This window comes from Sceloporus undulatus, chromosome 2 (genome assembly GCF_019175285.1).
Source record: "Sceloporus undulatus isolate JIND9_A2432 ecotype Alabama chromosome 2, SceUnd_v1.1, whole genome shotgun sequence".
NCBI classification, from domain to species: domain Eukaryota; kingdom Metazoa; phylum Chordata; class Lepidosauria; order Squamata; family Phrynosomatidae; genus Sceloporus; species Sceloporus undulatus.
The window spans coordinates 229,088,568-229,103,815 of record NC_056523.1 but is presented as its reverse complement, the minus strand read 5'-3'; the positions used below and the strand labels follow the sequence as shown (position 1 = coordinate 229,103,815).

The window sequence follows — 15,248 nt, the reverse complement described above, 5'->3', positions numbered from 1 at the left end:
TACCTAAAACCATATTCCTTGCAAGCTTGGTAAGTCTAAGACTTCATCACTAGGTTTAAGATCACAATTCCCATGTCTGGATCTCCTCCATTTGAAGTTACCCGCTTTTCTATGCAATTAAGTGCACTTTGTATGAGTTAGAAAGATGACTCAATTTGGGGAGGAAGCAAGTCTCCATCACCAAAGTTTATCTATCACTAGCACATTATACAGGTACTTACCAGTATCTCACCCTTTAGAGGTTGGCAAAATTAGTGGTGCAGGTAAATAAAGAAAAGCAGGATGAGAGACAGAAAAGTGAAGAAAACCAAATAATGGAGTAGAAGGGGAAAGGGGGAAGCAGGAAGCACAAAAATAGTAGAGAAAAAAAGGAAAAGCAGGAAAAAAAACAGTAAAAGAAAAAGGTTACATGCTATTAATTATAACTGTACAGTGTTAATATTTCATTACAGTCTTTCCAAACAAGATTCAACATTTTTAGATGTATTATATACAGATTAACATCATGCAACAAGCTACATTTACAGTCTTCTGCTCAAGTCCTGCCTACCAGCAATGGGAAGAGACTCAAAGATGACAAATTCCCTTCTGGGATTTTAAGATTGCATGATTCTGTCTTGGAGGGTTTCCTCTTCTATCATGTTACAACTGGCGTAGTGTGAGGGTCATTTCTAAAGGGAAAAACGAAGGTAGACTGCAGAATTTATCCTGGTCTAAATAATTTAGCAGCAATTTGATAGATGCACTATACGTCCTGCAGTTTACTGCCACCATCACTGTCACTGTCACTTTCTGTTTTTAAATGATATATGACAAGAGCATCAACTCCTTTGTTAAACAACTGCCATGCTTACAAGCCAGGTCAACCTTTTGCAACTACACAAAGCGGGCCCATATGCTCAGTTGAGTGACTTGACATTGTTCTATCAGCTGAAGGAAGTAAACATGAACCAGTACCTGATTTGGTATTGCTCTTTTCTTATTTGCCTGAGTGTTCCTTTGCTGTGCACTGGAGAAAAAAAAGGACAAAAATATGATTTTACATTAAGTACATCTACTATCACCATCACACCTCCACAAAGTAAACCTGCATGTTAGCAACACTTGGGAAAAGCAAAGCATTCATTCCTATTCACGTCAAGCAAAATTAAAGAAGAGCAAACAAGAAAATGCTAATGCCTGAAGGAAAAAGCCCATCAGCAACAGGGCAAAATAGCTACGAGCATACAAAACAAAGTTGTTTTTTGTGGGTTTTTCGGGCTATGAGGACATGTTCTAGAAGAGTTTATTTCTGCCATTTCACCAGCAGCTGTGGTTGCGGTCTTCAGAGAATGCTGGAATGGAAGGATGTGGGGTATGTATACTGTTGGTCGAGAGGAGGTGATTAGTATGTTAATCTGTGTATTGTTCTGTGTTGAATGGGTCAGCCATAAAAACCAGCAGTAGCAGAACATGTTATAAACTATCCTGGGCATAAAATGCTGTTTGAAAACACTGAAATTCTGGACTGTGCCAACAACTACCAGGTTAGAATGCACAGGGAAGCCATTGAAATCCATAAACACATGGACAATTTCAATAGGAAAGAAGAAACTCTTAAAGTAAATAAAATTTGGCTACCAGTTCTGAAAAACACCATAATAATAATAATAATAATAATAATAATAATAATAATAATAATAATATTAATAATAATAATAATACCACCACCACCAAAACCACCCAGTATGAGGGGGGGATTCCCAGCAGAGAATGGATCACTAAGTAAATGGACACCCAGAGGCCTTGCCATTCAACAACAGAACAATACACAGATTAACATGCAAATCACCTCCTCTCAACCAACAGTATATATATCCTACTGTCTTTCCATGCCATGTGATTGCTTGGTTTCATCTCCCACTAAGATGGGGTGGAAGGAAAATCTCTGCAGAGTCAGAAATGGAAAGTACAAGTCTAAGTTCCCTTACTGGCTAGATACAACTGACCTTAAAGTAATAAGTGCCTTGCTACACAGCTGCATGTACACAAAATAAATTCTACCATATATCCTTATGCTAAAAGGGGTTAAACATAGCCATCCAACTCAGAACACTTTGCATTAACCAGATCAATCTGCATCTTTGATTTTGAGCCTGAATTCTTATAGTAACAGGAAAAAAAGGTCAGGATAAGTGAGGGGAAAGACGTACATATCTATCTGAAAGCATGGGGGCCAAAAAACCACAGAGAGCAAAAGTCATGATCCCTCTTTGCGGGAACCCTAAAGAAAGCACATGCGGGCTTGGAAAGAGGTATCTTAATCAGCATAGAGGGCTAGAATTGTAACAATCAAGCATTGTATTTCTGATCATCTCAAGTTTTTCTCTACATCTCAGATGCCATTAAAGGTCTCTGCTTGAGAAATAGTACTAGCTTTACTACTCTTGATCTACTGAACTAAACAGGCTAGCAATGAGAGGATCTTTCCATTGTGAGATACACTAATGCTTGCCAAATAGTTTGTGTACTGTCTAATTACAGTTTCCACCTCAGTCTTCTTAAAACCCCTTCAACTTGTGCTCCAAAGGTTAGTCAAGCTTGAATGCAATCATAATAGTGACAAATTCTCACAGGCAGATACGCACCCAGCCACCATGTGCTGCTCAGTGTAACAGCTGGGGAGATTGAGAGAAGTTTCAGAGGTATCCATAGAGAAGACAAATATTCAAACAAGACCAAGAAAGACGAAGGAAAAAGAAGGACTTGTGAATTCAGTGTCAAAGGAACAGATGCAAAATAGAGACTGAATGCAACACACACATGTGCTACACTAGAGAAAAGGGTAAAGAAAAAAGAGAAAGAACAGGATACTCTGTTGAGACTCCCTGAAGTTTTCTTGTTGTACTGGGGATATATATACTATCTGTAGTCCTAGCCACGGTAAGTGCTCAAGGTGTCACTACAGAATAATACAAAAACAGATTTTTAAAAATGCAGGGATCTTCTATGTAGAGACTGTTTACTGTAGGTCTAAAAAGTGGCAAGATCCTTGAAATTTTGCAACCAATGTTTATGTGGAATACAATGAAAGGAATTACTTTAACTTGTATGACAAATATACATTTGCAAATATGTGCAGAAAAAAAAAACTATCCCTGCAAGGGAGTCTGACTTGGTTACCACTTCTGGAGGCACCCACATTGTAGAATATAGATAAGAAGAAAGCTGGCAATGAGTCCAGGGACTTGTGCCAAGCATCTCATATACAACTGTCTACCCTGAGCAAAGGCTGTGGAAGTTGCTCAGTAAAAAAAAGCATCTGACTCTCAAAAGTATTACCAAGTTGCTCAGGAGCTAGAGGTATAGAGACACTACTTCCTGGACAAAGAGCAAAAACCAACAGATAGTTGGGGCATGGCAAAAAAAGCCATAATCTGGCAGGTCCTGTGGTTGAGTAGATAATGATGGCCTTAATGAAGAACGGCAACTTATTGGGAAAATGGGAAGCCGTTCTTACCAAAAAGAGTCACAATTTTTCATTAATGGGCCACAAATATATGTATCTTAAAGACAGAAATCTTGGGATATTTGATAATTACAAATATAAACATAGCCCATAACTGGGTTTGTGATAGGCATGTGACTTAAGCTTGTGACTAGAAAAGCACTCAGACAGATAAGAGGGGAAAACTTGAAGTTGCTGGTGATAACTAGTAGTAAATGGAAGTACAAATTAGCTTGGTAAACAGAGAAGACATCCTAGATTCCAATATATAGTTAAGCAGTAGGGTTTAGGTTCACCACAATAGCTTAAGAAATGTTACCTATTCCATGAACAACACAATTACTGTATATATTTGTCTATAAGTCAACCTCATGTATAAGTCGAGGACAGGTTTTGGGTCCAAAATAATGGATTTTGATATGACCCGTGGATAAGTCTAGGGCCAAACTTAGGGGCATGTAACAAAGGATCTAAAGGGGGGAAGAAAACACCACTTCCTTCCTGTCTTCTCCCTCTTTGGACTTCTCCCAAGGGTCACAGTATCAGTAAGTAAAATGGGGAGACAAACCTCTGTTCTCTCTCTCTCCCCTCCTTTCACCACCAACTTTTCCAAGGCTCATGGCCTGCAAAATGGGGAACACAAACCTCTGTTCTCTCTCTTTCTTTCCCCTTCCTTTCATCACCAATTTTTCCAAGGCTCACAGTCTCAGCATCTGAGCGGTATTACTGTACTGACCTGTATATAGGTTAACCTAAGATTTTGGAGCCCATTATTGGTTTTACAATTTTCAATTTATAGATGAGTATATATGGGACAAATAATCAGAGATTAGAGCTGTTACATGCTAAGATCATTCTGAGTTAAAGAGAAAGTACATGAAGTAGGCAGGCTCGTCTTGAACAATGAAGAAATTAAATGGTTGCTACTAGTGTGTGTGTGTGTGTGTGTGTGTGTGTGTGTGTATAAAAATCAAAACCTTATTAGATAACCCCACAAATAAAAAAAGGACCAAAGGAAAGTCAAAATCCTTGGGAAGTTGGAGGTAATAGTTGATTTAGACAGCAAAACCAAGTACAACATATAGCATATATTGTAAGGTGCATGAATCTGTTGAAAACTACATGATTTAAGCAGTCAAGGAAGCCATAAAAACATTTCTTCCATTAAATGTGAAGCATTTCTCTCATAAAGAGGGGGAGAGAGATACAAACTCAAAGAGACCAAATGTAAGATTACAGTAAAGAAAGCCAAGAAGCATGTGAGAAGTCAGATGAATATATTGTAATTATACAAAGGCATCTAAATACAAAAAACAAGGAAACTAGACTGTGCAACTGCTAAGTAACAAGGAAGAAAAATAGTAGTAGAGGGAGTCAGGGAAAATGCAAACAGTTGCCCCACTCCCCCCTCTCTCTGACTTTTTAGAATAGAGGAAGGGTTACACTTTACTAATTTCCCTCCGAGCTGCATTCTCAAAGTATGAATATAAAAGTGACAAAGAATGACTTTAAGAAGTAATCACCAGGACCTGAATGAATCAAAGCATTTTTGAGTCCCCAAGATGCTCCTGGATCAGCTGTTTGCTATTAAAGCCCAAGTTGTAATTCAAAGCTAGAGGTGTTTGTTTGTTTCCACATAAGACAGAAAGATGCATCTCTTTTTGATGTATTCAGATCTGTCAATCATTCGTGAATGTGTTACTCTACAGCTATTCAATTATAATGTACATACATAGCTCTTTCAAACTTCAAAAAGATAATTCATATAAAAAGACAATCCATATAACAACAATAGATACCAGAAACTCATTGTACCAATCATCCAGCATTTTGCTTAGCCTCTCCATTTTCCTCTGGTCACAATTCAAAGTACTAGCTTTTCCCCTTCAAAACTCAATCGTTGAACATGCCTGTGAATAGTCTTTTTTATGTTTCAATAGGACACCACATTTCAATAGTTCATTTACTCTCAGTACTATCTGTGCACAACATCAGACCATCTCTCTCAAATACACCCACATGGAGAGGCTCTCCCAAGGACTGCACTGTACAGTATATCAATTTACTGAAAACTAACCAAAGCACTTTTCTGAATGTGATATAAGACTTTCCTGTTTTGGCTGGTTTTGATAGCTGGAGCCTTTGGTGCAGGGAAAAATAATAATGTATATAAAATTAAAAGGACTGAAGTTTTAATAATGTAATTTGCATTTCAACTGGGTGTATTCCTGAGCTGCTTGAAACATCTCTTTATAATGGGGTACGACACAAAACTAAAGTAATATATGTGTTGTCTTTGATTTCATTCATTCTCAGGCTGTGGTTGGCCAGCAAAATAAACCAGGCAACACCGAGAACCCTGGTCTTCAAAATGGCTCCTGATAAACCACAAAACTTTCTGCCACAGTCTGTTTAGCATGTCCTCCAAATGTATTCACCGCTTCCCTTCCAAACCTGAAACAAACCCTGATTCTTTTTTCTGGTTTATTGGGCGAAAAATAATCAAGAAAAGACATTGTGTCCATGTTTGAACAGCATGCTAAGCAAACCAGAGCTTTGTGCAATGGTTTGTTCAGCTGTTCCTACTACAGGTAGAAGCAAGTGAGCAACATGTATCAGTAGACCACTTATAACTGGTAAGCCAGGGCTTTCATAGTTCCTTGGTTTACTGTGTATCGGAATCCTTCCTCTGTGTTACCTACTCTTAAGAATTTGGAAGAATCTGAAGGAATCTTCAATGGTCTGAAAGCTTTTATTTTTCAGAACATTCAAGTCTGATCTCAATATATAACTGGTTTTAGACAATCATCCCATTTCACTGAATCTCAGTATTGGAATCTGTGAAAACAGCCAGAATCCCTGAGTGAAGAAGCAATTAAACCATGTTTAGCTTTGGTTTGAACCAGCTGAACAGGCATCCAGTCACAAAATGCTGGTTAACCAAGAAATTCAACAGTCACACTATCCAGGCCTCATAATGCTTCCTCGAATCTCTTGGATTTTACTTTGCAGCAGATACTCACTTTGCAAATCCGATGAAGTCCTCATGGTTGGTATTGATGTAGGATAGCTCGATGTCTATCAACAGGAGAATCTGAAGAGAGAAAAGATGAAAAGGCAAGCTCAGCTAGATGACAAGCAGTTGAACGAATAATCCCACCTAGTATTTAAAATACGAACTCAATAAAGACTTGCTTAATTTTTATGCATAATTTCTTGATAGCACCAATCAAAATGACTTCAGTTTAACATAAAAGAATGATCACATTTGAGTCACATCCTAGAAACTTATAACCTAACACAAAACTATTTTTTCCATGAATGCCCATTGTTAAAAATGTCCCTGCCAAAGAATTTCACTAAGTCTGTGTGCATTTTTTCCACCTGACACTTTTTAAATGCTTCTGAAGAAATCGTGTGTTGCCACACTTAAAATCTATGATTAAATTTTCAGTATTTCATATATATCAAGAAATCTGATTTGTAGCCATATTATATGTACATAAGAAATCTGATTTGTTGTCCTATATGTAATATACAAGCCTCATCACTGTAAAGGTAAACATCAATTTCTTTTGTAGTGATATGAAATTTATCTTCCAGTTAGACACTGTAACAACTCATCTGGAAAAAAGATTTTCCTCAGTACTGCAAGGAGTTAAGATTGTAGAGGTAAGGCCTGTGAAAGGCCTCTGCCCACCCTTCACCTTGACACTGGCTCTTTAGACCCTGCTCTCACCTAATTTATGTGAAGGGCCCCAAGATATTCTCCTATGGTGGACCAACCCCTCTGCGTTTCTAAAGATCAGTAGCGTGGTTTGATTTCAAAACACAGGCCAAATAGATATTCAAACAAGAATAATAGTTTATTTTAAAGCAGAATGGAAAAAGGTAACTTGGACATGAAGTTGTTACTGTGTCTTTCTTGGTTACATATATACAGGTTTGTTCTTAAATCCCAATTAATAACTCAGCCACACAGACTATAATATCCCTCAGGAAATTAAGTAACTGAAACCCCTTTTTCAGAGTCTGGCTACACTGAGTCTCTCTTCTCTAGACTCCCAAAACTAATACAGTCCCTCTCTGGACCGATCAGACCCTTTCTTGGTCTACGATCAACATCCCACACTAACAAAATGCTAAGCCAGCACCTGATTAGCTTAGGGTTTCTGGCTTCTGACTGGCTGGTTTGTGAGTCAGTTCATCACACAAGAGATGTGGAAATAAGCTGGTGGAATTCAAAGAGGCAGAAAAATTCCCAACGTCCTTCCATTAGTGTGGAGTTTTATTAACAGGAAGCATAACAAACATTCCAAAGGGGATATGGCAGACATTTAAAAAGCTATAATTAGTCAGGGTGACCAGTTAAAACCTAAGTTATTTTCTTTAAAATTAACTTTTTAAAACTTCCTGGTATCAGAAGATGCCTTACAAATAAATATTTGTGTTATCTTTGATCCAGTTCTCAGGGATGTAGTTCTTTCTGTACTTCTTTTAGCAAAATCTAGCAATGCAGCAATAAAGCAGTTACGTATTTCCTGTGTCTTTTAAATAAAAGTTGATTTCTTAAGGTGAGGGTATTGAGTGTGTTGTGAAAGAGGAGTTATGGGTATCCAAGGTCAGCTACAGAGAGAATTCCAGTTCTTTTTTAGAGCTGATTTCCTCAGTTGAGATCAACTCTCCAGGAAAAGTAAGAGGCATACAGAACAGGGACACTTTAAAGCAGGGGTAGGCAACCTTTTTGAGCCGGGGGCCGGGTTGCTGTCCCTCAGACAACTGGGGGGCGGGACCACTTAAAGAGATAAGGTTCTGTATGTTTTTTCATGTGTTTTACAGGTGAAATGTCCAACTGTATGATGACAGCAAGTAATCCAATACAAATGGGTACAATGTTGCCAACTCCCAGTCCCCAAAGGGGGCATTAGTTTGGAGGGATGTTGCCACCCCACCATTTCTACACAATCAGGGTGGAGGGTAGAGAATCTGCCATGGAAGTTTGGGAAGGGGCAAACCACCATATCAGTCAGGACGGCCCTTCAAGAGTAAACAGAACAAAAATCAAAAGAGAACCCAAGATGCCTGGATGAAATACTGACTCAAAATAAATAACAGAACATGTTCAATATACCTAACGGGGTGCACATGCTTTGAAGGAACTGTGGAAGCCTATCCAGAAACAACCTAAAGGTCTCTCAAAATGGTGGCCATGACATTGTGACTGGGCCCTTCAGAGATACTACAGTGTATCCACTGTCAGCTAGCAGCAAAGAAAGACCTTTAGGATTGTGATTGAGCTATCTCACTCAGTCTCATCCAGTTTAGCAGGGAACAATTATGACTCTCACCTGGTCCTTGGTTTTCCCTTCACGTTCTCTGATGTATGTAGTAACAATTCTTTCTGTTTCTTCTCGCAGCCTGGGGTAAGAACCAAGCTGAGGACAAGCGGGAAAGAGATCAGATCTCTGCAACTTTATATATTAATTCACAACAGATACACAGGGCAGAGGAAGGGAAGGGATGGGCTGCCTCCCAGTTTTACCATTTACAAGGACTGAATAAAAAAAAAAACCCCAAAACAAAACAAGTGTTTGTGACTTCAGTAAAGATCCCAAATAATATGGGGAATGGCTTAATATGTGTCCTATGCTCCCCCATGGCCTCCTTCTGGGAAACAGCCTAAGATCCCTATGAGAGAAAAGGAAGACAAGGTAACTAACGTCTTAGTGCCACAGGAGAAAAGAGAGCTACTTGCGTTTTTATTAAATATAGAAGACTACTACAGTTCCCTCGATTTCATAGTGCCAGAATGTCCCCCCAGCATAAATCATGCCACAGGTCCTTATGTAGTATTTATGTACAACTCTGGGCACACAGCAACCCAAAAGGGCAGTCTCCTTCCATACATAGCGCCCCTAGGGTTTCAGAATTTGGTTCCACTAAATTGCTCCAGCCAAGCAATATCTCTGCAACATTATTGCCATTCCAAGTATAACAGTCCACAGGAAATGCAATCTAACAACCAGAAGCCAAGTGGGCAAATAAGCATTCAGGTTAAGATGCTCTGAAGAGGATGCATCTTTGGGATGTTTACAGAATGGCAACTGTAGGAATCTTGCTTGGCACAAACACAGACTGGCCTAACATAAATACAGGGCAAACTTTCTTTTACCTGGGCACCACAAGCAGCTATATTTCAGGTGTTAGGAAAACTTGGGAGATGAGAAAGAAGAGTACAGACTCATTACCTCTCTGCACACTTTTTAATGACCATGGCCAGCTCTGAGACCACCAGATCAACACACTTCAAACTGGGCTCTTTGAGCTTTATAATCTGTTTTTTCACTATGGCTTCAAAAGCCATGTCAGGTGTGAAGAGCCCCGTCCTGTACCATGCAGAAAACACGAACACAAAGGAGAAATCCGAAGAACAGGGAGAAAAAAGTGACAGATTTAACAGGTTAGTAATGTGCAAATGAAAAGCAGCAGCACTTCCTCAGGAAGATCCTTCTTACACTGTCCGCCATCAACAAGGAATCAGTCCCTCACAGTACTCTTGAGGTGAGCTACCCAGCAGCACTTACAATAGCTTTAAGACCTGGCAATGGAACTGTGTTTTGGTTGCTTATTGCCAGAAAAGCATTCCAGGTGACAACAGGAAGTGCTTGGCAAAAAGTGTGAAAACCCATCTCGGATTGGCTCCCAAAGGCAGAAGAAATTAGCCCTGTACCAAATTTAATCAAACAGTGATGTAGAATGAGTTGAAGTTATGCACCCTCTTGAGCATTTTTAAAGTCCCTAAATCTTCCCCCCAATAAGAAAAAAAGTTTTTTAAAAGAAAAGAGAGAATCTACCTAGAGGGGTGTATGATTCTCTTGTGAATGAAGATATGCCCCCTTAATGCTCCTTTAACAACAAATCCATTCCTTAAAAGTGGAAGTGGATTTTAAAAATCAGGGGTGACCTTCTAGTCATTGCCTATTCATTCTAAATAACTGGTGTAGCTCAGGCAAAGTTTAAGAACCAGAAACAATGGCCCTCTGACCCTGAAACTGTCTTCTCCTGACAGAAGTAATGGTAATGTCATCAGAAGCCATCTGAATTTCTGAAGGAAATGGAAGGCTCCATAGCTAGGCTAGGTTGAATCAGACCTACAATTCCACCTTCCTTGAGAGCTGTGTCTGAGTTCTACCTGCTTGCTCTCTCAGGAGATTATCATCAGGAAGATTCTCTTTGAACATGGTTGCAGGTGGCTGCATGTGGCTGAATTTGTACTACAAAGCACACTAGAGTGACTACATTATATTTAGACTTGATCTGTAGAAAACGTGGTAAAAGATTTCACTATTTGGCAAGAGACTGTCACATGCAGAGTGCAAATCCTTTCCTTTGCCAAGCAGTTGAGGGGAGAGAGGAAGGATAAGAGAAAAATTTCACAGGTTTGTATGATGTTTGCTATTTCTAGCTAGCCCAAAATTGTTGGCCTTGCACACCTGCAGTAGTTATTATCAACACAGGAGATCAGATTCCAAAGATGCTGGATTACACATTGATGTAAGTCCAGTCAATGTGTTTCCATACTATAGAAGGAAAGAGGGTTTACGTGACTTAATGTTGCTTCATATATAAACTAGTTCACTGCTACTGATGTTGTGAGAATGCCAGCTACAACACGTCTCCTTAACTTGTCCACTTTAAATAAGCGGGAAGTGTTTTGTCTCATCATAAAACCACCACACGCAACTCGACATGGTACAAGACCACAGACAATCAGTAAAAGTGTGGCTTGAATTGGCATTCAGCACTTCATGTTAGCATTCATAGTCTACCCACTTTGTCCCACAATGTTGAGGTATTTGGTACGCAAGAAATGTTCCTTCCCAACACAAAGGTCCTTGAGACCTCTGAGACTTGAAGGCAATCCTCTGTCATTGCAGTGTCTCCAAATACTCCCACTTTCATAGCTGTCTCCTACATCCACCTCTTTTTTTTTTTTTTACATCCACCTCTTTGAAGGTCAATAGGAATCCATTCAAATGGTACAGAAATGCTTACTCAAAGTATGATATGTCAGAAGTTAGGCCCCCTTAAATAGTCCTAACTCCAAGAAAGTTGCTCAGCCTCTGCTCAGATACCATTGGGGTAAGACAGCAGATGATCTTGCCGCATTTGGATAGATGGGAAATGAAGGACCTTGGAGAGCAAGTGCTGGCTTCTTCACGTTACATCAACAAAAGCTCACAATTTCTCTGTCAGAAGCAGACCCAAAATCCATCCTACAGCATACACACTGCAATAAGCAAGCAATGTAAACCACTCTTAAAGGGAGCATTTTCACTGCTTTATTAATAATCAATTCTGCCAAGGCAAACACTCAGGCAAAATGATCCTGCAAACTCACTATATACACCTTGCTTTTGAATCAAAAACAAAGCAAGGAAAACTAAGTATTGTAACATGTCAGCTTTTAGATATATAAATAACCATATAGACAGGACAACCATATAGAACCACTACTTTTCTCAACAGATTGAGAACTTAGAGTGGATGTAGTTCATTACTCCAACCAATACATTTGAAACTAATTGCAAAAGTAACAGGTTTGCTTTTTATTCATGGCTTTCTGAAAACTTAAATTTTTGCCCCCCCCTCAAAAAAAAAAAACAACTTAAAGGAAGCAGTTTAAATGCCAACAAAGAAGCCATGCACTTAGAGAAGGGGCAAGATCCAAGAAGAATCTGCCTACTAGCCTTGGCAAACCTCCAGAGGGTTCACAACAGCTTATGTTGTTTATTGCACAAAATACCAAGATTACAGTCTGAATCATATTGATGCCACATTTTAGAATCTCTGCAGCAGCTCATAAAACAAGACATTTTCTCCTGCTGAATAAACCCTAATCCCCATCTCAACAACAGACAATCAATTTCAAAAAGTGCCTGCAGAAATACCTGGAGGTTGTCTAGGCACTGTGGGCAGATTAGAATAGTGCAGCTTGGGCAGGTTTCCCAACACACTCAAGAAGAGCTAAGCTGCCTTCAGCTAGTTTCAATACCTTACTGGTACACTGTCTAACTGTATTGATTAAATCCTGAATAACCAGGTCGACACACTTCAGACAAGGCTCTTTCAGCTTCACCACCGCTTTTTCAACAATGGCCTCAAAGCCAAGTCTGGTTGAACAGCCCCGTCCTACATCATCCACGCACAGGAGGTAGAGAGGGCACAGACATGGCAAAAAAGAAAAACAAGGGGGAAGGAAAACAGTTTAAAGACGGTAATATTCTAGATTGCAATTCCCAGCAGACTATAGCTTTTCTTCTGAAATAAGTCCCCCCCACCAGTAACATACTTCAGTTAAATTATACAGCCCCCCAAAAGCAAAACACAGGCTCAGAAAATGAAGAGGTTGTTAAGGGCAGGGAGAAGAAAAAACAAAATAAATTTCTGCTACATGACAACATTTTGCAAACTAAATATGTAATGGACCTACTGACAAGATTTTCTAAGGAAGTTGTCTTCTACCTAAGATTATGAAGGAAGGAAGCAGGTGACAAGAAAGAAAATTTAAGGATAAAAGCTTCATGGGGGGGGGGGATAACCCACAGTGACTAGGAAGCAGAGGACAGGGAAAGCAGAGTGCAAGAGTTCACTACAAATACTTTGCCAGGGTAGGTAAAGGGGAAAGAGGGACAAAGTTTTTGTTCAGAAGCATGGATGTCACAAGCAATTATCCTACAACATGAAGTGATAATCTTTTCTTCCTGCAACAGGACTTCAGAAACCTCTTAGCCTATGTATTCTATCTTCACCTATTTATACAAATATTAAAAATGTTCTTTCTGAGTCGAATTTACATTTACTGTAGTTACTCACGGAGCAGCCCACGGTATCTTGAGAACAAGTCTGTACATCATTGCTGCATGGTAAACAAATAAAGATTGCTGAGAGGCACCAGTCAGAAGCAGTGAACCACTACAACTACTTCCCAAGGAGGGGCAGTCTGAGGCACTTTTCTTCCCTCCTCTCTTACTCAAACTTATTTAAGGAAAGAGGCCTGTAAACCTCAAGGCATACTCAAAAAAGAATATCATCCCATTGCCCTGAAATCTTCTCAGTGACATTTTTCTTCTTAGGAAGAATGAGAGGTACTACCAGTAGCAGAGGCTTCCCAGCCCAACTATCAGTTTGCCTAGAGCCTGATTCTCACTATGTCCATACTGTATTCCAAAAGCAGATCTTAAGGTGACATATCAAATCAGCTAAGTGTTGCAATACTTGCCTTACACCATGGATATTTTGATCGCATAGCTGATTTCTCGTCTCAAATCCTTCTCATCAAACTCCATCTAGAAGAAGAGAGCCAAACACTGAAGCAGGTGAAAGACACTGGTACACACCTTCCTAACAAACTGGAATCTTCTCTTTCTTACAACAACTGCTACCATGTTTGTGCACCAGGATTGCTACCTTCTTTAGTGGTACTAGTGAGAACTAGGCCCAGAAGCAAAGATATAGAAACCAAGAGCGGAGTACTTACCTTGAACATTCTCCTCAGTGGAAAGAGGCATCCCAAAAGTGGTAGCTCCTCTCATCCAATCCTGGAGGCAAATTCTGTCTCCATCTGGTGGAAGTAGGGCCCTGAGGACTCAGTTATACTTCAGCCCTGGGACAAAACCTTAACAACCTATGTGATCATCAACTGGGCCACAACTGATGGATTAGAAAGAGAATCACACACTTTTGCCTCTGCTGTAAGATACAATGATATGACAGTGTTCATCTCAGGAACAAAACTATGATTAGGTTTCCTGCATTTCCTCCTAGTTCCCACTGTCGTATCTATTCTGTTATAGCTAGTAAACTGTCTTCTTTATTTCCTTAGCTAGATTTAAGGCCAGGATAACATCCTTCTATTAAATACCAAAATCAGTCAAGAAAGAAAAGCACACAGTGCAAAGCTAATTAACTGGTAGGGAACATAACACACTGTAGAAGTTCACTAAAGGTCTTAACAAGTAAGAATGTTTTCAACTGTCTAAAACTACAGAGGAAAGTATCTATTGTGTCTCCTAGAAAAGAAATCTCACTACAGGTAAGAATTTGCCTATTTCAATCATCTGATATTTCACATAGGAGGCATCCACAATAAGCTCTCTCCCTCTCCCCGATAAACTGGGACCAGGCCATTTAGTAGCTAATAAATGTGACAGCACTGGTACAGCTAGCAGTTGATCTGGTATTGCCTCCAGATGGGCTAAAGAACTTTCTACCAATTGAAGCTTGTTATTTATTTTTACTGTTTAACAACATACAGTCTACCCTTGGTACTGTGGATTTGCCATCTGCAGATTTGACCATCTGCAGATGGCAAGCCTGTGTTGAGGTGGCACTGATGGTGGGGGAAGGGGGTGATAGGGGAGAGGAAGGAAAAGGAAGAAGAAGGAGGAGGAGGAACTTGGCAGTGGCAGTAGCCCCATGCTGCCAGCCACCCCCCTGCATGCCACCAGTGAGAGCTGGGGGGAGGAAGAGGAAGAGGAGGAAAAAAGAGGAGGAAGAGGAAGCGGCAGTGGTGGCCACATGCCTCACCTGCCCAGCTGAGAGTGAGAGCAGAGGGAGAAAGAGGAGTGGGAGGAGGAGAGGAAGTGCGGTCAGAGAGGGAGGAAGGCATCATCCCTCAAGCAGCATGTAACGGCAATAAAAACTCATCTGGAGTGCACTCAGATAAGGAGAGTGGAATTAATCACTGCAACTATCATAG

The 15,248-nt window shown here is 39.9% G+C and overlaps 1 protein-coding gene across 1 annotated transcript in view; it reads right to left on the bottom strand.

Annotated features, from left to right (window-relative positions):
• LOC121920604 (dynamin-2-like) overlaps window positions 1-15,248 on the bottom strand; it is an 84,308-nt gene that overhangs the window by 31,831 nt on the left and 37,229 nt on the right. Inside the window, 3 exon segments of the mRNA XM_042447733.1 lie at window positions 222-233; window positions 958-1,009; window positions 6,511-6,581. Coding sequence (XP_042303667.1) covers window positions 222-233; window positions 958-1,009; window positions 6,511-6,581 — 135 coding nt within the window.